The 20,374-nt window shown below is 59.9% G+C and overlaps 10 protein-coding genes across 16 annotated transcripts; all 10 read left to right on the plus strand.

Annotated features, from left to right (window-relative positions):
* Nucleotides 1-637: 637 nt before the first annotated feature.
* On the plus strand, nt 638-1,680 carry ABB37_09550 (hypothetical protein; the record flags this gene model as incomplete). Its single annotated transcript, XM_015809092.1, has 1 exon — nt 638-1,680. The coding sequence occupies exon 1, from the start codon at nt 766-768 to the stop codon at nt 1,678-1,680; it is 915 nt and encodes a 304-aa protein (XP_015652412.1). The 5' UTR covers nt 638-765.
* Nucleotides 1,681-2,023: 343 nt separating this feature from the next.
* ABB37_09551 (hypothetical protein) lies at nt 2,024-2,646 on the plus strand (the record flags this gene model as incomplete). 4 transcript variants are annotated; one of them, XM_015809093.1, is made up of 1 exon in its annotated part: nt 2,024-2,646. In XM_015809093.1, the coding sequence occupies exon 1, from the start codon at nt 2,272-2,274 to the stop codon at nt 2,644-2,646; it is 375 nt and encodes a 124-aa protein (XP_015652413.1). In that variant the 5' UTR covers nt 2,024-2,271. The 4 variants fall into 4 exon arrangements, with proteins under 4 accessions (XP_015652413.1, XP_015652414.1, XP_015652415.1 ...); XM_015809094.1 differs by having other exon boundaries at nt 2,096-2,646; XM_015809095.1 differs by having other exon boundaries at nt 2,114-2,646.
* Nucleotides 2,647-2,808: 162 nt separating this feature from the next.
* ABB37_09552 (hypothetical protein) lies at nt 2,809-3,084 on the plus strand (the record flags this gene model as incomplete). Its single annotated transcript, XM_015809097.1, has 1 exon — nt 2,809-3,084. The coding sequence occupies one exon, from the start codon at nt 2,809-2,811 to the stop codon at nt 3,082-3,084; it is 276 nt and encodes a 91-aa protein (XP_015652417.1).
* Nucleotides 3,085-3,853: 769 nt separating this feature from the next.
* Nucleotides 3,854-7,511, plus strand: ABB37_09553 (putative ATP-dependent RNA helicase; the record flags this gene model as incomplete). The annotated part of the gene is made up of 1 exon (XM_015809098.1): nt 3,854-7,511. Exon 1 carries the CDS (start codon nt 3,927-3,929, stop codon nt 7,509-7,511), a length of 3,585 nt encoding a protein of 1,194 aa, XP_015652418.1. The 5' UTR covers nt 3,854-3,926.
* Nucleotides 7,512-8,206: 695 nt separating this feature from the next.
* ABB37_09554 (hypothetical protein) lies at nt 8,207-9,811 on the plus strand (the record flags this gene model as incomplete). 2 transcript variants are annotated; one of them, XM_015809099.1, is made up of 1 exon in its annotated part: nt 8,207-9,811. In XM_015809099.1, exon 1 carries the CDS (start codon nt 8,261-8,263, stop codon nt 9,809-9,811), a length of 1,551 nt encoding a protein of 516 aa, XP_015652419.1. In that variant the 5' UTR covers nt 8,207-8,260. The 2 variants fall into 2 exon arrangements, with proteins under 2 accessions (XP_015652419.1, XP_015652420.1); XM_015809100.1 differs by having other exon boundaries at nt 8,229-9,811.
* A 458-nt stretch (nt 9,812-10,269) lies between these two features.
* ABB37_09555 (hypothetical protein) lies at nt 10,270-12,935 on the plus strand (the record flags this gene model as incomplete). 2 transcript variants are annotated; one of them, XM_015809101.1, is made up of 1 exon in its annotated part: nt 10,270-12,935. In XM_015809101.1, the coding sequence occupies exon 1, from the start codon at nt 10,344-10,346 to the stop codon at nt 12,933-12,935; it is 2,592 nt and encodes an 863-aa protein (XP_015652421.1). In that variant the 5' UTR covers nt 10,270-10,343. The 2 variants fall into 2 exon arrangements, with proteins under 2 accessions (XP_015652421.1, XP_015652422.1); XM_015809102.1 differs by having other exon boundaries at nt 10,288-12,935.
* A 458-nt stretch (nt 12,936-13,393) lies between these two features.
* On the plus strand, nt 13,394-14,247 carry ABB37_09556 (hypothetical protein; the record flags this gene model as incomplete). 2 transcript variants are annotated; one of them, XM_015809103.1, is made up of 1 exon in its annotated part: nt 13,394-14,247. In XM_015809103.1, the coding sequence occupies exon 1, from the start codon at nt 13,606-13,608 to the stop codon at nt 14,245-14,247; it is 642 nt and encodes a 213-aa protein (XP_015652423.1). In that variant the 5' UTR covers nt 13,394-13,605. The 2 variants fall into 2 exon arrangements, with proteins under 2 accessions (XP_015652423.1, XP_015652424.1); XM_015809104.1 differs by having other exon boundaries at nt 13,407-14,247.
* A 366-nt stretch (nt 14,248-14,613) lies between these two features.
* On the plus strand, nt 14,614-16,246 carry ABB37_09557 (hypothetical protein; the record flags this gene model as incomplete). The annotated part of the gene is made up of 1 exon (XM_015809105.1): nt 14,614-16,246. The coding sequence occupies exon 1, from the start codon at nt 14,675-14,677 to the stop codon at nt 16,244-16,246; it is 1,572 nt and encodes a 523-aa protein (XP_015652425.1). The 5' UTR covers nt 14,614-14,674.
* Nucleotides 16,247-16,761: 515 nt separating this feature from the next.
* Nucleotides 16,762-17,136, plus strand: ABB37_09558 (hypothetical protein; the record flags this gene model as incomplete). The annotated part of the gene is made up of 1 exon (XM_015809106.1): nt 16,762-17,136. The coding sequence occupies one exon, from the start codon at nt 16,762-16,764 to the stop codon at nt 17,134-17,136; it is 375 nt and encodes a 124-aa protein (XP_015652426.1).
* A 1,215-nt stretch (nt 17,137-18,351) lies between these two features.
* On the plus strand, nt 18,352-19,840 carry ABB37_09559 (WD repeat protein; the record flags this gene model as incomplete). Its single annotated transcript, XM_015809107.1, has 1 exon — nt 18,352-19,840. Exon 1 carries the CDS (start codon nt 18,464-18,466, stop codon nt 19,838-19,840), a length of 1,377 nt encoding a protein of 458 aa, XP_015652427.1. The 5' UTR covers nt 18,352-18,463.
* Nucleotides 19,841-20,374: the final 534 nt, after the last annotated feature.

Genomic DNA, 20,374 nt, shown 5'->3' on the forward strand with positions numbered 1-20,374 from the left:
TGCGCTCACAAGTGTTTTAAATTTCGTATAACCAGCATCACCTGTGCTGCGTGCGTGTCTCCCAACACCACGTTTTTATCTCTCTGTCTTTGCTGCGGCTTCTACTGCACCCACAGAAACTCAAAAAGGATGAAGTCCCTTCGAACGGTCACACGCGTTGTGGTGACCCTTTTCTTCCTCTTGGTGGTGCCGGTGGTCCGCGGTCGACGGCTCGTCGTGTTCACCGGCGACGTCGCTGCTCCAACGGCACATCCCTTTTCACTATTTCTCCATACGTTTTCGAGTTTATAACAGAATAAGCGTTGTAACGTGCTTGAGAAGTAAAAGTTTAGGCCCTAATCGTGCGGAATAAAGAAGGCAGGCAAGCAAACATAAAATGGAAGGGAAGAGACGCGCAGACTCGTTCAAAAGTTGTTTGCCTCTGGCATCGCGCAACCATTCGGCTTCTCACGGAAAGCGTTGTGGTCGTGCAGTCTTATGTGTGTCTTCTTTTGTCTCGTGGGCTAAACAACCTCGCCTGTTTCTCCTCGAGCTCCCTCCGTCTTTTCGATGATGCCGCGGCAGAAAGATCAGACGACTCCCGCTCTGCACCCCCACCCCTCTTCTTCTCGACGATCACATTCCTGGCTCACCCCACAGAGGACAGAAATCTGCGTTACACGGCCTTTTCATTTCGCTAGTTGCGCACTAAGCCCTCCTCTTTGTGTGTGTGTGTGTGTGTGAAATTCTATAGGAACGGAAGCACAGAAGGGCACACGCAGAGACATGCGCGCCACAACGAGCTTCTACTGTGCCAACCTGCGCACGTTGGGGCTGGACGGCACCCGTCCGCACACCGCCGCGGAAATCAAGGCTGCCTTCGTCGAGAAGGCAAAATCGACCCACCCGGATGCCGGCGGCGACCCCGCCCGCTTCCGTCAGCTGAAGGACGCCTACGATGCGCTGCGCGGTCGCGGTGGTGGTGCCGGCGGCGCCGCCGGTCCGCAGCCGCCCTACCACGATCCGTACCACGACACCGCGGCCGCGGCTCGTAGGCCGCAGACCGGTCGCCCGCACATCTACGCGGAGCGCTACAACGACGGGGATGCGACGACGTCGTCGGACAAGGGCACGTGGGACTACGGCGCCGGCACTCGGTATGCCAACAACTCCACGCGGAGCTTCTACCGCCCTTACTCGTCCAACTACTACGATCCCAGCGCTACCGGATTCACACGTGCAGAGGTGGCGCGCGCCGAGCTGGCGATGCGACTCCACGTGCTGAGGCGCTTCGTGTGGAACTGCCTCATCTACGGCAGTGCGCTGTATCTCCTGTACGAGTACGCACCGCGTCGAGAGAGAGCGCCGTCAACGGCGTATGAGGTGGACCTCGACGAGCAGGAAAAGGCGCGGCGGGAACGCGCGCTACGGCAAATGCAGCCGCACCTGCAAGCCCACTGGAGCGACACCGCGAAGGCCCGTTATTTAGAAGAGTGGAACAACCGTTTTCGTGATCGTGAGGCCGCGTTGTCAAATAATCCCAGCGTGGTTTACAACGAGGTGGCCGCCGGCCCTCCAGGGAGTGCCGTCTCTGACCCGGTCGCTACAACGCACTTTGCTGGTCAACAAAACACTCTTTCGCCGCTCTCGTCGCCGAAGACCTACTGCGATATGGCCGATGAGGACATCGAAGCCAACTAGAAGCTTTTCTGTGTGGTTGCGAACACCTTTAATCCCCTCCCCTTGCTTTCTTTTTCCCATCAATAAGTTGCAGCGAGTTGACTTGTTATATCTCCTCTTCTCCTTCGGCGTACACGCGATTACTGCTGAACGTCTTTGTATCGAAATGTCTCATTTAACGGTCTAGCCCAACGCATCCGTCCTCTCCTCAGCGGCTCTTCAAATAATACGCACTTCCTTTGCTGTGGTGCCTTTTCCCACAGCAGCGGAAGAGAGGTGTGTGCGGGTGTGTGTCTGAGAGGGATGCACTTCATGGGCGGAGGCTCCTCTAACAGGAACTTTCTGGTCGGTGTGGGCGTTGCACAGGCAACGCGGACTCTCTCTCTCTTCTTAACTCTCGCCTCTCCATTAAATTGTTGTATCTCCTTGCCCTGTGAGACGACGGTTGTTTCCAAGTGTGCGACGCAACGGCTCTGCTCCACGTCGCCGGGCGAGATTTCACAGAAACTGATATCCGCAAGCCCACTTCACACTTTGCGGACCGCGCGTCTGTTTTTAACGACTCCCAAGCGCACGGCCCTCCATCCACCCATCACTTTCTGCATACGACCCATGTTCCATCGGACATGTCACGCTCTGTGCGGGGTGTCGGCGCAGCGCTACAAGACGACCATCACGTCGGAAACACGCAAGGCGATCGCCGGTTTGGATGCGGATGTCTTTGGGTTCTCCCGTGCAGAGTGCGGTGGGCCGGTGCCGGCAAAGCTCCTAGGCCGTTTCCGCATCACCGACCACGTTTTCCTCAACACGGCTGTGCCGCCGACAGAGTGGGCAAAGCGGACGCAGAACGTGGCGTTGTACGCGGCACTCGAAAGAAAGCTCCGCGAAGAGCTGCCTTCTGCGAGCATCGCCGTCTGTCACACGCCAGACTACCCCGCGAACATCGTCTTCCGCTTTCACCTGGACAGCTCCGCCCGCGGGCAGTGAAAGCAATACACCGCGGTCAAGGACGACGCCGTGCTGAAACTGCCGTGGCGGGTGGAGAACGCGCAGCCGGCCGACTTCAGTTCCCACTACTTCATCTTTGTGTGTTCGCACCGCTCTCGCGATGCACGCTGCGGCTACTGCGGCCCGGTGCTGGTCGACGTCATGTCTCAGGAAATGAAGCGCGCCTTTCCCGAGCTGAGCACCGTCCACGTCATCCCGTGCTCGCACTTCGGCGGGCACGTGTACGCGGGTAATGTGCTGATCTACAGCAAACACGGCGGCGTCTGCTTTGGGTGTGTGACTCCCAACGATGTGGAGACGATCGTTGACGTTGTTCGCAACGACGACGGCGTCGTACCGGACGGACTGCAGGGCCGCGTGAGAGGCCGGATGACGTCTGGCACACCCGACGCCTCTCTATCCCACAAGGAACGCTAACTTGATCAGTACGGAGCGACGGGCCTTTTTCTTACATCGCCGTTTTCTTCGCACTGCCTGCTGCTACGAGGAAGGCAGGACGCAAAAGCACGATGAAACGGAAGAGGGGACTGGAGAATCCGTCGCTTACGGAATGGAAGGTCTTGTCGTTTGGCGACAACTCTGCAGGATTCTTCTCTTCTTTTTTTTTTTACAGGATTATGCCGTTTAAACGTGCTGTCGCCGTTTACGTGTTTCTCCGACAGTACGACGCCTTCGCACATCTACGCAGCCGGCCGCCTGTTCTCAAGATCATAGAAGAGATTTTCTTTCACTCCCCGCCGCCACTTTATCGCTGTAACGCCAAAAGACAGCTGTGGAAAGAGCGCGGGACTTTGACCACAACCGAACGGCGTGCGGAGACAACTGGCTGGTTTTAACAGCTGCTGAACTTAACTACGCTTCTTCTCCAAAGCAATGTCAACGAAAACCGGAAGAGCAGTTAGTATTTCAGCGCTGATCGTGTAATACAGAAGAGACCGTAGTTTGTGTTAGATCTGTTCTGTGGCGATGTCTACGCTCATCGTGAAGTTGCGTGTGTGCGTCCACGTGCTTTGCGTGGACCTTCGTTTTTACTCAGCGGGGACACAGGAGAAGTGACGTGTGTTACGCATCGCCCTTCGGTGTCGTTGCATGAGTTGCATCGACGTCACTTTGCTGTTCACCGCCTTTTACCTTTTCTCTCTCTTCACCTCGCACGACGACAACAACAACAAAACTAACGATGCGAAGTTACCTGCAAGATATGACAGGAGCTGCTGAACCGTTATCAATCTTTATTCAATTTCCACCACCACGCAAGGATGCCACGCCGCCACGGCCCGCAGATCAAACGCGCGACCGACAAGAAGAGCCCGGAGGGTGACAGCGCGAAGGCGAATGCCACGACGACTGCCGTCCAGGCCCCGGCCGACGCACAGTGGTCTTCGTCGAATCAAGGCGGCAACGTGCTGCTGTGGCTGGCACAGAAGACGGAGGCGAGAGCCGATGCACCGACGTCGCGTGGCGCCGTGGAGTACTTGACGCAGGCGAAGAAGGCGAAGAGCTACGCCGCTGCCGCTACGGACAACAGTGGAGCTGCCAAGGCCAAGCCGTCTAGTGAGAAGACCGCCGTCACCACAGCAGCGGAGCCGCGCCCCTCGGCTGCCAAGGCGCCGACCAAGACAACGGCAAAGGAGACAGCGGCGAAGTCTGACAAGAAGGAAGGAACGCCGTCGCACAAAGCGGAGGCGAGGACGTCCACCCCTCCGGCAGCTCCCGCAGTCAGCGCGGCGGCCGGCCCAACCACTACGGACGCGTCCACCGTGCCAAAGCCGCGCTCGCAGGCGACGGACGCGGTGGTGGCGCCGAAACCCTCCAACGATGCCGTCAGCAAGCTGGCGCAGCTTTTCCCCTCCAAGACGGCGAGCTTCACCGCATTGGCCGCACCAAAGACAGAGGTGGCTGCCAAGAAGGCGGATGCATCGCCTCCCGACGCCCCGGCGCATGTCTCAAGAAAGACGTCCCCGCCTCCTCCGCCTCCGCCACCAATGCCGGAGCCGACTTCAGCCAAAGCGGACGTCGCCGCTGGTGCTCCCCCGCCTCCCCCGCCGCCGCCGCCACCACCACCGCGGCGCGTGCGTGGTCGCCGTCGGGATGAGGGTCGTGCAGCGCGCCTGCAGCAGCGGATGGAGAAGGAGGAGGCGGAGGTCCGCCGCACCCACGAGGAGGCGATGCGCACCGATGCGGCCTACAAAAAGCGCTTCGAGTCGATGCAGGAGCTGCAGGCGGCGATGCAGGTCTCGCAGGCCGACTTCTTCGACAAGTACAGCCGGCAGCAAACGCTGCTGCTGGACCACCCGGTGACGGAGCGGCTGGACATGCCGGTCATTCTCGACCTCATCGATCAGCACGACGTCGTCTTCATCTGCACCGATACGGGCAGCGGCAAGAGTACAGGGGTGCCCAAGGCGCTGCTCGAGCTCTCCTCCGAGACGCGGGTGGTGAGCACTCAGCCACGGCGCACGGCCACCGTCGCCATTGCCAACCGCGTCGCCAGCCTCCGCCGCGAGCAGGTCGGCGAGGACGTCGGGTACTGGATTCGCGGCGACAAGAAGGGCGACGAGCAGACGCGGCTGTGGTACATGACCAGTTACACGCTGCTGCTACGCATTCTGGGTAACCCGGCGGAGCTGCCCTTCACGCACGTCGTGCTGGATGAGTTCCACGAGCGCCAGCCGGACCTCGAGGTGACGGTAGCCCTGCTGCGTCTTGCGCTGCTCAAGAAGACGTCCCCGTTTAAGCTCGTCCTGATGAGTGCCACCCTCAATACGGAAGATTGGGAGGAGTACTTTGCGGGGCTGAAGGTGGCCACCTACAAGCAGAGCGAGCCGGAGCACCCCATCCACGACTACTTTCTGGAGGAGACCTGCACGCTGCTCGGCACGGACTACCAGGCCCCGCCAAACCTCCTCTCCCGCCACGTCGTGGACAAGGACACGATGGACAAGCACTTCTACCTTGCGCAGAACCTCATTCTCTTCCTGAACAGCTGCTCCAACCCGGTGCACTCCATCCTCGTGTTCCTGCCCGGCCGGGCACAGGTGGAAAGCATGAACACGTGGCTGCGCACTCAGCTGGCGCACCGCGTGGATGCCGTGCCGTGGCACAGCGCCGTCGAGCTCAGCGAGATCGAGGCCGCCATGCAACGCCACCTCCCCGGCAAGCAGAAGGTGTACCTCGCCACCGACATCGCAGAGGTCTCCATCACCCTGCCGGACGTTGTGTACGTGGTAGACCTCGTGCTGGTGAAGCGACCGAAGATCTCGAAGGAGTCGCCGGCATCGATTCAGTACCCACCGCTGGTGACGCAGTGGATCTCGCGTGGCAGCGTGGCGCAGCGCCGTGGCCGCATCGGCCGGGTGCAGCAGGGCTTCTACTTCTGCCTCTTCCCCGCCTCGCAGGTGATGGACCTGCCGCCCTTCTCGCAGCCGCCGATCGAGAACTCCCGCATCGACGAGCTCTCCCTGCACTGCCTGCAGGTCGTGAGCAACCCCGTCGCCATCTTCAGTCTGTGCCACGGCCAGCCGCTGGCGGAGACGATTGCGTCCTCCATGAACACCCTCACACAGCTCGGCTGCATCCTCGACACGAAGGACCCCCTCTCGGCCGGCGAGCGGGTGGAGGAGATCTACAACCACCGAAACGAGTCGTGGAGCCGCATGATCATGGAGGCAGCGCGGGCGGAGGTGATGGCCGACATCCCAGAGTACCAGTACACCTTCATTGGACGCATTTTGCAGCTCATCCCCGTCTCGCCGCAGCCCGGCATGCTCGTCTTCTTCGGCTTCCTGACTGGCTTGGAGTCGCTTATGATTCTCGCCGCGGCCGTCACGAGCAGCCTCTCGCCCTTCAGCATCAACTCCAGCGAGGGCAGGCAGCGCCACTTCAACGTCGCCCGTGCGATGGAGGAGACGGAGAACGTCATGCGAGACATGTGCTGCGGGCTGCGCAGCGACATCGTGGCTGTCATGAAGGCGACGCTGCTCTTCCGGGTGGAGGTGCAGCGCATGGGCGACAACACGCAGGCCCTGCGCCAGTGGTGCCTGCAGAAGCACCTCAGCTACGACAAGCTGCTCGCCATTGTAGACCTGGAGAGTCACATCAAGTACGAGCTGGCCGAGTTCATGCCGTTCCGCAACATCGTCGAGGCCGAGAAGCTGCTCGAGCAGCTGGACAAGCTGGCGTCGATGGTGGCCGTCATGACGAACGTCGCCTTCGTTGCGCAGTCGCTGGAGGTGACGAGCGAGGGCAACGCCTACACGAACTCGAAGGAGATGGCGCTGGGCCTCTTCAGCGACCTGACCGCCGTGCCGGACATCCACTCCCCGAGCTGCCTGCGCTGGCAGGAGGGCGACATCATCATCCCGACGCAGTTGAACCTGCTCTTTGACAAGCTGCTCGCCAGCTTCTCGACGGCCATCGCCTCGCCGAAGCAGTTCTGGATGTCGCTGCTGCTCTTCTCGCAGAGGGTGCACTACGCCACCTTCAGCGACGACGACGGCACCTTCCACGTCTTCGCGCTCTCCTACGGCGGCAAGGAACGCTATGTCGAGGTGGACGAGGTGGCGGGCTTCATCGTGCTCGAGTTCCGCCGCAAGCTGTCGGCCATCTGCGAGGTGCTGCGCCTGACCCACGCGAACCGCCTTCTGTACGAGGACGACTTCAACACGCTGCTCGCCAGCTACTCGCTGAACTCGCTGACGGACCTGCAGCGCGAGGTGATCACGGCACTGGTGTCCATCTTCAACAACCTGGAGGACATGACTGCGGATGAGGTGGAACACGACGAGGACGACTTGGATGTGGTGTCCCTTCTCTCCTTCGCTCTTCCCGCACCATCAGCTTAAGAAGAAGAAAAAAGAAACGGATGAGAGGAGGAGAGGGATGAGGTCCCGGAACGCCCTGCTGCTTCGTGGTGGCAAGAAAAGAGATGCAAGAGACGGGGTGTACTCCTGACAGTGTTGGACCTTCACGTAAGTTAAATTGTTGTTGTTGGTGGTGGTGGCCTCCGTGCCTTATTGGGCTGCGTATCTGAGGGGCTTGAACTTGAATGGCCTTTGGCGTCGCATTGCACCTAACTCGTGTTTTGCTCCTCTTTCCTTTGTGGTTGGTTTAAAGTTGGCTTTCCCGGCGAGAACGTTTTTTTTTTTTGCCGAACACGACCGGTGGAGGGCGGTACTGCGTTTGGAATACTCGGGTTTTTATTAACAGTGGACGATCTCTGCAACTCTCAAACGGAGCAGGTAAAGAGGTCCGCAAAGCACCGATGTCGCTGCGCTTCCCGGCAGGTGCTACTGGGCGTTTTGTAGTCATTTCTAGCTGTTGACACCCAAAGAAGGCATACGAACTCCTATGATGGATGATCAACAACAACAAGGAAGCGCGGTATCCTTGACGCGGTCTCCCTCCAGCATATCCGGTTTGCTCGAACAGGAGAACACCGTTTTGAAGTTACCCCTTTGCGTCGCCCCTTTTGTTTTGCCTCCCCGGTTTCTTTGTTTTTACTGCTTTCAACGGTGTCGGCTCTTCTGTGGGTACTTCCAGTGCCATTTTGGCTCCATCACAGCTCCTCCTTCGCACCTACGCACACGCACACATGGCGAAGGAACACGTCGGCAAGAACGGCAAGTCAGAGAAGCGTCCGCGAGAGACGCCGTCCTCGGCCGCGCAGGCAACAACGCTGGCGAAGCGAAAGAAGAGCAAGGCGGGGGCGGCGTCAGCCCCGCACGTTACCACCGAAGCGGTTGCCGCTGGTGCCCTCCCCACCATCGGCAAAAGCCCCAACTTCTTCTCTTGGCTGCTCAACACGTCGCGCGAGGTGTTTTTTGACAAGTACTTTGAAAAGGAGCACCTCGTGGCCTCGCACGGCTCACCAGCCTACTTTGAGAAGGGCCTGCCCGGCGTGGTGCCACCGGTGGACTGGTCAACGACGCGCATGCTGCAGCTGGTCACGGAGCACCCGATGAGCTACGGCACCGACCTCAACGTTGTCCGCTTCGACCCAAAGCTGAAGAAGCGCGTCCCCTATAAGACAGCGGGTCCAGTGGATCCAGCGGAGCTCCAGAGGTGCATGCAGGAGGGCTGGTCAGTACGATTTCTGCGGCCCAACGAGCACGTCGAGTGCAACTCCGCTTTTGTGGCCTGCATGGAGAAGGAGTTCAACTGTTACTGCGGCGTGAACAGTTACTGGACGCCGGCCTCCAGCCAGGGCTTCGCGCCGCACTACGATGACGTGGACGTCTTCCTGCTGCAGATGGAAGGTGAGAAGATGTGGTACCTCTACGACCCCCCAGAGGACGTCGACTACCTGTCCCGCCACTCCAGCGAGGACTACGTGCCGGAGCAGTTCCCGAAGCCCAAGTACGCCATTACGTTGAAGGCAGGCGACGTCCTGTACATGCCGCGAGGGATGGTGCACCAGGGCAGGACCACCCCCCACACCCACTCGCTCCACATCACCTTTTCAGCGAATCAGATGAACTCCTGGGCCGACTTCATGGGCCGCGCCGCGCACTACACCATCGAGACACTCGCCGCCAACAGCATCGAGTGGCGCCGTGCCCTGCCGCGTGAGATGATAGAAGTGCTGGGGGAGATGCACCACCCGATCTTTCGCCAGTCCGACGGGGTCGAGGCGCTCACCGAGAAGCAGCAGCTGCGCCGCAGCCACCTGCAGGCGAAGGTGCGTGAGTTGGCAGCCGAGCTCACCCTCCTTGTGACCGATGAGGCCCACATGGACGTCTGCACCGACGTCTACGCGAAGGACACCGTACAGAAGATGCAGCCACCGTCGACGCTTTACAGCGGAGCGGCGCCGGCAGATGCCGCGGTAGACCACGGCTCACGCGTGCGCCTCATCTCACGCAACTGTCTGCGCATGATGCTGAACGTTCCGGGTGAGGCGCGCATCTATCACATTGGACTGAACTCGCGTGTGTGCCTCGCTGGCGAGTTGGATGAGCTGCGCTTTGAGGCGGACTTCGCACCGGCCATCGCCACGCTCATCTCCAGCTACCCAAAACTGACGGCAGTGGAGGCGCTGCCCTTCCCCGGCTTCGACGACCCTGAGGACGTTGCAGAGAACCAGCTGCTGTTGGTGGAGACCCTGCGCGACGCCGGACTCCTGCACGTTGAGGCCGCAAAGTGAAGAGATGGGTCAGCCTGCCAGTTGCCTCCGGCGTCGTTCACGGCTCTCAGGGGTTCCCCGAGGACGGGAGGCGCAGACATCAAAATTTTATCCACGCGCAAAGGGTGTAAATAACCGATGCGGTCTGGTATCGTTGTAACGTAATCTGGGGCATGATAGTTTGCTTCTGTAGCTTATTGCTTGGTGTTGGCGGGCGACGACGGCCAACGATTATCGCTTGTTTGAGTCAACTGTTCTTGCTTCGATTGTCCTTCTTCGCGTTACAAACCCCACTTCCATGCCCACTTGTCTAAAAGCTGACTTTATTTGCCGGCTGCATCGCACACAGGGCCGCCGTGCTGCCCCACCGGTGAAAACGGCTGTTAGGCGGAACTTCGGATGTCCTCTGCTCCTCGCCCACCGCTCTCTCGTCTTGCTTCTCTCCTCTTTTCTTCCCATCTTTTCTCGATGCTTTTTACAGTGTGTGGCGCCACACCAGCATCGAAGCTGATAGTTTCTTTTTGTTTTATCATTCACGGATCGCATCGCTGCCATGAACCTCGACGTGGTGGATGCGACGGCGGAGGCGCTGCCGCTGGAGATGCTAAACAACACAAACAAGGAACTCACCGCCCAGCTCACACGCTGCGAGCAGCAGCTGGAGGAGCGCCAAAGCGGCGTGGAGGACCAGCGGCGGCGGCTGCAGTTCATGAAGGAACACTTAAGCAACGTCCGTGCGGAGATCGTCAACACGCAGAGCCTGTCCGAGAACAAGCGGCGCGAGGTGGAGTCGGAGGACAACATGTGCCGTGTGATGGAGCGGGAGTGTGCGCGACTGCGGCAGCGCCAGGCGCAACTCGACCGCGAGGCCGAAGACGTCCGCGACCGCCTCACCTCCGTGCAGGACCGCATCTTCCACGGCAACCTAAAGATTGAGGAGCTGAAGAGCACCATGGACTACAACCAAGAGGAGTTGGAGCAGTGGGACGAGGCACGGCGGCAGAAGGAGGAGGACGAGCTGGCCATCGCCCACTACTCGAAGCAGGACGAGGCAAAAGTGAAGCAGCTGACGCAGCGCATCGAAAAGCTCGAGGGGACGGTGCGGAAGCAGCGTCGGGAGTTGGACGACGAGGTGCTCGCCACCCAGCACGTGCAGACTGAACTAGACCGCGTGGCGAGCGAGTACCGCAAGCTGCACGACGATCGCGGCAACATGCTGGACGAGTGGGAGATGGTGGTGCGCACCATCACGGAGCGCGACGAGGCGATTCGTGTAGCGGCAGAGCAGTACGCCGAGGGCGTAGCCTGGCTCCAGCAGCGTCAGCAGTACAAGAAGTCACTCGAGGCCGAGTTGGACGAGGCGAAGGAGGAGCTGGACGTCATCAACTACACCATCACGGAGCGGGAGAAAACCTCGCATGAGTACCAAGAGGCGGTGCCGGTTCTCACCCAGCAACTTCAGACGCTACAGGACGAGGTGAGTGCGCTGCGCGAGGAGGTCGCACGGGCCACGCGCGACAAGAAGGCCATGGCGCTGCGGCTGGAAGACACGATCGCCGAAATCGTGCGCCGCAAGAACGAACTCACACGAACGGAGGAGAGGAGGGGCGAAGCGGCGCAGCGGCTGAAAGACGAGGGTGCGGCGGCGAACGACATGCAGCAGCAGGCGCAGTTCATTGCTCAGCTTCTAAAGGACGCGCAGAAGACCCACCTCAGCGTCGAGAAGGACATCAATCAGCTCAAGAATGTGAAGTTCAAGGCGAACCAGGAGCTGAGCGAGGTGCGGGCGGCGCAGACGTCCGCTCTCGGCGAGATCAACGGCGCGCAGGCGCAGGGCAAGAACTACAACGCCAAGATCAATCAGCTCGACCAGGAATCCTTCTCCCAACAGGGGGTGCTGTACAGCGTGGAGTTCAACGTGCAGCAGATGGAGAAGAAGGTCAGCCGTGCCAAAGGTGAGCGCACCGAGGAGGAGCGCAAGGAGCTGCACGACAAGATCAACCTGCTCCAGAGCACCCTCGATGAGCTGGAAAAGCAGCACCGCACGCTACAGAGCCAAGTGAAGCGCGTCCGCGACGAAATGCGCCAGGCCGCCCTGGCCATCGAGCGACTTGAGGTGTCTCGGAAGCGCACCCTCGAGGAGGTTTTAGAGACAGAGCTCTTCTGCACCCACACGGATCAGGAGAGTAAGGTGATGGAGAAGCAGCGCGAGGATCTCCTCATTAAGGTGGACACGCAGGAGCTGCAGCTGCGCCGTCTGCGCGCCGCCCTGCGTGCCAGAGACGCGGAGCTGCTGACGCTGGAGGAGCGCAAGCGCCAGCTGGAGGCGGACGTTGCGGAGCGCGAGGCAGAGATCGACGTGCACCAGCGGCTGCTGCGGATGGAGTGCAAGATGGCCGAGGAGGAGCGCAAGCGCCTCGTCACGGAGCTGCTGGACCGCAAGAAGAACTTAACGGCGGTGAAGAATCGGCAGGAGGTGCTCGTCGGCCGCATGGACCCGGCGCAGGCGCGGCTGTCGCAGGCGCAACTCGTCATCGCCGCTGCGAAGGAGCGGGAGGAGCTGCAGTACCGCGGCGACTCGCTGGACGCGCGCATTCGGCGCATGGAGAAGGAGATGCTGAAGCTGGAAAAGACGATCGCCGTCATCAAGGCGAGCAACTCGCAGTACAAGCACAAATTCGACAAGGTGTGCGACAGGGACGAGGAGGTGCAGACACAGAAAGCGCTGAAGGCGAAGTTTAAGGAGCTGAAGAGCGTGATGAGCCGCCGCGCGTTGGAGGCGAATGACTTCAGCGCCACCGCCCTCAACAAAAAGGATGAACTGCGGTCTCTTCAGTTCGAGCACGAGCGAGTCAGCCGAACGCAGCAGCAGCTGCTACAGGAACACGAGGCGGTCATGGAGGACGTGCTGACGCTGCGCGAGACGGCGGTGCGCTACGATCAGGCGATTGAGAAGGCCAAGGCACACGTGAATGAGGCGATCGTGCGGGACATCGACCTCGTCTGCACTCGGGAGAGGTTGGACAGCGCCGTGTCGCAGCTGCTCAATGTCTCGCGGGGGGCCGGTGAGGAGGTGTACAACGTGGTGAAGGACTTGCTGACGGCTCACCACGTGCCGCTGCACACCTCCACCCCAGCAAGTTGAGGCTTCACCGCGAGCATCTCTTTGCAACCACGGCGGCAGCTCTTTGACGTTGTGCCTTTCTTCTGTTGTTTGCAGCGGATGTAAATTCTAAGTTCTGCGTGTCTCCGTTCCTCTCTAGAGAGCGTCGGAAAGGACACTGTTGATGTACATAGTTTTTTCCCTCTTTTCCCCTTTGCTGTACACTGTACGCTTCTGTTAGAACGCATGAAAGGAGAATTGCTATAGTCGTAGTGAGACGCAACGCGACGGTCGCTGTTTTCACAAGCACGGCTGTCATTGGCCACCGTAGAAGCGAAGCGCCAGTACTCTTCCATTTCGCCTCCGTGGGTTATTTTCGTAAATGATGTCGAAAGGGGGTGGTGCGGCCTTCTTCTGCATTCCCAATATGTCTTCTCATCACTCTTACCAACTTTCTCCCGCTGCACTTTTCGTCTCGTCTCGTCTCCTCTCCTCTGTCAAGCCATTGCCAATAGGAGAGAAGAAGCCTAGAAGATCCGCGTAGCGTTTTCCCTTCTTTTCCTTTCTTCGTGCACCGTGCAGCGCAGCATCACGCGCATTCCCTCACACATCCGTAAACAGTCGCGTCTTCTTCGACACACCACACGCGCGCACTGACGAAATAAGCAAACAAGACAACGATCCTCTTCTACCTCCTTCTTAGCTTTGCAAAATGGATACGGCGGGCCACGAAGCCGCAGAGCCGCATCCATCGGTGCCGCAGGAGGAAGGCGTGGCGGGGCACCATGGCGAAGCACACGCCGACGCGGAGTACGACGAGGGAGACGCCACGGCGACGGATGACCTCGAGATGGAGGGGGCAGGGGCCGGCGACAACGATGAAGAGAGAGACGAGGAGGAAGAGGCCGCCTCCACCGCTGACGTCGACATGGATGCGGACGAGGAGGACGATGAAGAAATGACCGACGATGAGGAGGAAGAGGACGAAGAGGAGGAGGAGGAGGAGCAACAAATCGAGGTGTACCCGCTGCCGCCCCTCCCACCCGTGCACGCCCCGCCAAAGGTGCACGGCATCGCCACCACGGAGGTCTACAGCATTATCCGGGAGCTGCGGCGTCAGATGGATGACCCGGTCGAGCGGGAGCGGGCACGGTCCATGTTGCAGGGCGACACGGACGTGTTGCTGGCGGTGGCGCAGGTGCTGCAGGAGGCGCACCTTCTTCGCCGGTCGACGGTGAACGAGCACGGGGAGGTAGAGGAGCAGTTGGTGCGGCAGCCCGAGGCGCCGAGGCCGTCCTTGCCGACGGGCCACAATAGCTGGATTGTAGAGACTCCAGCCAACGTGCGGCGGTGATGACAGGTCTGCTCTCTTGTAGTTGTGAGTTGCCGTGCTGATGTGGTGGTGGTTTCTCGTGCCAGCCGAGGCGGCTTTGAGGGCGCACGCGGATGTGCAACGAATTTTTGCATCTACATAATAACTAAAGACTTCAGTTTTTTTTTCTCTGTGGTGATGCCGTTGAATAACGGTAGCTCATCACCGTTGAAGGGGGTGCTGTGAGATGGGCGGAAGGCCATGACGTGTTTTGGAAAGGTATTATCTCTGCTCTGTATCATGGAGACCCAGACGTGTGCTTTGCTTTGCCGTTTCACGTAGCACTCCCGCGTCCCCCTTCCTCTCTTGAACCTTTCTGTTCTAATCCTTCCTCTCTTTCTGCTACCCAGGTACACGCAAGCACCCACACAGCCACACAGACGCGCAACAACAGCTAGAAGGTAGAGTGATGGCCTCGTTGGAGCGTGACTTTGTGCTGGGCTTCTTCTGCGAGCTGCGCCTCATCACCTCCCTCTTCAGCACGCAGCTAACGAAAGTCACCCTTCGCAAAACCGCCGACGAGGAGGGCACCGCCACCGTCGCACGCGCCGAAGTCTTTGGCACGGAGTTGCTCCCTGGCGTGCCGGTGCAACTGCCGCCCGGTCGGTCCCTCAGCATCTTCACCTCGACAGGGTGCACCCTGACTGTCCTGGCACCGCCCAGCGTGCTGCAGCGGTGCTACGCCACCGCGCTCGGCACGACGTGGGTGCGCTCGCTGCTGGACCTCCACTCCCACCTGGAGCGGGCGCGGGTGGAAGCGCGCAGCCGCGTCGACGTCGGGCCGCGCGTGCTCTTCGTCAGCGATCGCCACCACTGCGGCCTCAGCACGTACGTCCGCTGGCTTGCGAACTTTGCGGTGCGTCTCGGCTATCACCCGCTACTGGTGGACGGGGTGCTGGATAGCCCTGCCTTCACGTACCCCGGGTGCATCGGACTGTACAACCTGCAGTACTGCACCGACGTGGAGGAGGAGATGAACTTCACGCCGGCATTGCACGTGCTGGTGGGGCAGACCCGCAGCAGCAACCCGCGTCTCTACCTGCACTGGCTGCAGCAGCTGCTCCCGCGCGGGTTGGAGAAGATGGCGCGTGGTGAGCGCTGCCGGGTTGGTGGCCTCTTCTTCGACTACGGTGTGGTGGACCCGAATGTGGTGGCACAGGCCGAGGAGGCAGCGGGTGCGGGGGGAGACCCAGCCTCCCTCTCGTCTTCCCCCGCTGGTGCCGGGGGGACTTCCCCTGGCAGTGACCGGACGCAAGTCAACCCCCTCGATACGCTGCTGGACACCGTCGTTGCGGCGGACATCGACCACGTCTGCGTCGTGGGCAGCGCCTGGCTGCGGTGGAAGCTCGTCCAGCGTGCGTGGGAGCGCTACGGCGGGGAGGGGACGATGGATATTGTGCAGGCGATGCTCGACCCTCGCTGGTCCGTGCCGCCCGAGGTGAGCTGCGGGGGCGGGCAGCACTTCCGGCTCTTTCTGATGGACGCGGTGGAGCTCGTGCGACAGATCCCGCTGCCCCTCGTGAAGCGGCAGCGGTGGCTGCAGTACTTCTTCGGGACCCCGTCCTCGCCGGTGAAGCCGACGCTGGTGACGCTGGAGGCCTCGGAGGTGCGGGTGGCGACGGTCGGTGCGGCCGCCCTCGACGCCATGTCCACCCTCCTGCCCATGATGGACTCCGAGGAGGCGGGCCGGCAGAAGACGGACACCGCCGCCGTCTCCTTCGTCACGCTGAAGGACGTGAACTTGAAGGACCGCCTCCTCGCCGTGAGCACCGCCACCGAGTACGAGCGCAGCGCGGACGGTGAATTGCATCGGCTGCCGTACAGCGCGTTCGAGCGGGCGATTCGACAGAGCGCCGTGATGGGCTTTGTGTTGGTGGAGTCGTCGTCCGCTGACCGGCTGACGTTGCTGGTGAATGGGTGCGCGCTGGACAAGGACCTTGGCCTGTGCTTTCTGCTGACCGAAGAGTACTTGAAGAGTTGAGGAGACGGCGCAGGTGACTGCGAGGGTGTGACGTGTGGTGTGGAGTGTCTATTCCGTTGCGAGGGCGTTGGCAGCTACCGTGAACTTAAATTCTTTTCGTATCCCCGTAAAATAAGGGCTGCTGCATCGTTGCGGTGAGAGCGTCCTCAGTTCAACGCTGTACAGCCAAGGAGAGATAAGTTAATGCGATGTGCGCTTCACTGCGCGGATGGCGAAGCGGCGGCACGTCTTTTGTAGCGGATCCGCAAAAGGACGTACGCCTTCTCTTCTCTCGCAGAGGCAACTGCTGAGAACAAACTGCACTTTTCCCCTATGTCTCCTTCCTCGCATCTCTCTCTCTCTCTCTCCCCCCCCCTCCCTCCTTGTTGTTGATCATTGTGTAGAACACAATCTTAGACACACCAGACAGACAGACAGAAGAACAGCGTCGAAGATGGAAGCACCGCGTCTACTGGCGCGCTACCACCCAACGAGGCGTACGCTTGAGCTCGACTTGGCCGGCGCCCCTCTCGTGGATGCCATTGTGGAGGTCACTGTCCTTTCGACAAACCGTATCCCCTCTGCTGCTCCCACGGACGTACAGAAAGGGCTTTTTTACGGAAAAGACACGTTTCTGTTCGAGCGCCCGTTTGTGTTCGACACGGATCAGACCACACTACTCTGCTGGATGCGCCTGCGCGAGTACAGCAGCGAGACTCTTCGCGCGCTCGCCTCAGAACACCTGCAAGGGCGTCCGAGCGCGACGCTCCCCGCTGAGTACAACGGCGCACGCCAGCGCGAGTGTGCCGTTGTACTTACCGGTTTTACTCCACCCCACCAGCACAATCCAACGTATCTTTTCTTTGCGTCGCCGTTGCCGCGAGCACCCAGGAAAACACCGGGCCCGCTGAGTAGTGTATCGGCCCCCGCCGCGCATCCAACCTCACCGTCGTGGAGGCCTTCTTTGGATGCGACTCTCTTGTCAGCCACTGCTGTTGCCCTCTGCTATGATATTTAGCGGTTGTCCGCTCTTTCGATACTCAACAACAACAACAAAAAAGGAACAGCATCTAAAACCCCAATGACTCTTCCAGAGCAGCTGCGTCACGAGTCTCATCACCGGACGAAAACACACTCCAAGCCCAAACGGCACGATAATGAAGGGGGGCGTCCTTCCCTCTTGGCGAACGCAGGCGGAGCGCTTTCCTGTACCTCGCTGCCTCTTCTCTCTTCGTTTTTTCCGTTTTACTTCCTCATTCGTTACTTTCCTCCACTCTCCTCCGCCTTTTGTGTTCCGCGCCTCCTGTTACAGTGCACACGCCTCACACTGCTTCACACTGCCTCGGAGCATCCGCGCCAACTAACTTCCCTGTCTCCTTGTAGCACCTCCGTCTTACTCCTGAGGTGTATCCCCACACTCGCACAGTGAACGATCACGAGAGATCACCGAGAGAGTCGGCGACTACGGCCGCATCAAAGAACCAACCAGAATTCGTTACAGTGCAATAGCAAACGATCGCATCAACGGAATTGACGCACACCAAAGATGGCCTTTGGTCGCAAATGGAGCTGGCGCAGTGGTGACATTGCCATTTGGTCCCTGCTGCTCTTCTTCTTCTTTGTTGCGCTTTTAATTGTGCTGTCGAACACCTCTCTCGCGCCCCCGAAGGAGACAGAAGAGCGGCGTGTCAAGCCGAATGAGAGCTGACGGCCGTGCAGTGCTGTTGCTGCTGTTTTGTTACGGTAGTCGCACGCCTCAAGGGCTGCTTTTAATTATTCCTGTGGGCTTGCAGCTGACTAAAACTTTGGCTGAAAGGACATGGTTTCGGCGCTCGACACTTCTTCACCCCGTTTGCTCACCTTCGCGTCGAACTGAACTAAAAATATACATATTATCGGAAGTATATGCGAAGGTAGTGCTGTTGAACCAGGCGCACTGCCTGACGCTTTTATGGCTTCTATTTGTTCTCACTACGACACTGTGGTTCATGCACTGCCCAACAAAATCTGCCTGTCCCATGAGAAAGCGAGCCAATGCGCCTGCACCCTCTATCGGCTGTGGCTCCTCTCTTTCAGCTTCGCTCTTTTACACTTCTCTTTTTCCCTTCTGTTTTCTTTCAACTGGCAGCTGAACGTGTTCGCTCCTGTCTGCTGCGTCTGCCTTCTTGAGCCACAGGCCCGCTCAATTTTTATAGCGATTGTAGTACTACGCCGAATCTACTCTTCTTTCCTTAATCAATGACGAGCGTCGGCTCTTCGTCGAACCGGGGCATCCACAATGCGGTGGACTCCGCTGCCGCCGGTACGGGTGGCAACGCCATGGTCACTTTCTTCACTACCACCTACTCCAAAGCGATGCCGGAGCAGACCTTTTCCGTTCCCCTCAACGTGCTGCCGGACGGACTCAACCAGCTTGTGCAGAGCGTGCTGGGAGTGGAGACACAGAACTTTGACTTTCTGTACAAGGACGAGTACATTGGCACGACGCTGCTCCGCTTCCTTCAGCGCCGCGGCATCAGCTACGAGGAGTTGCTGAGCATCGAGTACACGCCGGCCCTGCAGGCGAAGGAGGGGAGTCTGCTGCCCCACGACGACTGGGTGAGCACCGTGCGTGCACCCTACCTGGGAAACGCGGAGCTCCTCCTGACCGGCGCCTACGACCACTGCGTGCGGCTGTGGGACGGCGAGAACTGCGTTGCCCTCGGCTCCTTTCACAAGGAGGCGGTCAAGGAGATCGCTCTCCACCCGGTGGCGCCGTCGGCGAGCAGCAACAGCGGACAGAAGGCTAATCGCAAGCGCACCCGCCTCGACGGCGACTTTGTCTTTGCCAGCGCCAGCAAGGACGGCAGCATCGCCGCGTGGCAGCTGGACAGCGCCGACAGCCGCATGCAGCTCCTCGGCTCCATCCAGGCGCACACCGACGGCGTCGACTCGGTGGCCATCTCGCCTGGCGAGGGGAAACTGGTGGCGACGGCCTCGTGGGACACCACCGTGAAGATCTTCAACTGGTCTCAGATGATGGAGGGCGACACCGTGCCGTCCACGAAAGCGCCGCTCGTGACCTTCACGGACCACAGCCGTGCGGTGCTGTGCAGCCGCTTCTCCGCCGCGTTTGGGGCGGCGCGGCTCTACTCCGCCGGCCTGGACGGCCACATCACGTGCCTCGACTCGGAGGAAGCCCAGCTGCAGTCCCGGCACAAGGGCGACCACCCCATCAACCGTCTCGCCGTGAAGCCGGCGGAGGGCAGCGCGGGGGCCGACCTCATCCTCTCCGCCTGCACCGACAATCGCGCTCGCCTTTACGACACGCGGCAGAAGGAGGTGGTGAAAACCTTCAGCGGGCCGCGGCAGTGGCTCTACAGCGTCGCCTGGCTGTGGGACGTGCAGGAGGGCAACGCCGAGCACAGCGGTGGCAGTCTCTTTGCCATGGCGAGCGAGGATGCGACAGTGCGAGTGTACGACCTCCGCTCCACCAACACGGCACTGCTCACGCTGGATACGATGCACACGGACGGCGTGCTCGACGTTACCTACGTCGGCCAGTCCATCATCGCCAGCTGCGGCAAGGACAACAAGACGAAGTCCTTTGCGCTTAGCCAGGAAGAGCTCTACTAAGCGATCTAAGAGCCTGTTCATGTGCTGTGACGCGGTCGTCCTAAGAGGTCCTTATGGGGATGACCGAGTTGGACGAAGGGGGTGGGGGGCGCTAAAATAATTGGAGGACGATGATGTGTCCGAGTGAGCGGTGCGAGCGCCACCCCTCGGTGCGTTGGCAGCCTGACTCACTTAAAGTTATAATCGAATAACGGTGGTTCTCTAATTTAACTGTTCCAAAAACAAAAGGGAAACGCGCACATGATGTGTGATATTACCTTCTTCTTTTCGCTCCACGCCGGCAACGCAGACAGCAGCAGCTGGGGCCTCATATTGCTGTGTGAGCTCTTTGCTTTCTTTTGTCTGCCGTTGTTGTGTTTGATTTCGTGAGTTTATAGACGCCGTCGCCGTTGCCGTCGTTGCCAACTCACACACGCATGTGCTGTCCAGTTCATGCACTTCCGTGCGTGTACGAAAATGTATCATGTTGGAGGCGTGTGATGTGCATTTGTTTTCTCCCTTGCCCGCTCGCCGCCGTTCACGTGTCCATCTTTT

Source organism: Leptomonas pyrrhocoris (assembly GCF_001293395.1).
Source record: "Leptomonas pyrrhocoris isolate H10 chromosome Unknown, whole genome shotgun sequence".
NCBI classification, from domain to species: Eukaryota; Euglenozoa; class Kinetoplastea; order Trypanosomatida; family Trypanosomatidae; genus Leptomonas; species Leptomonas pyrrhocoris.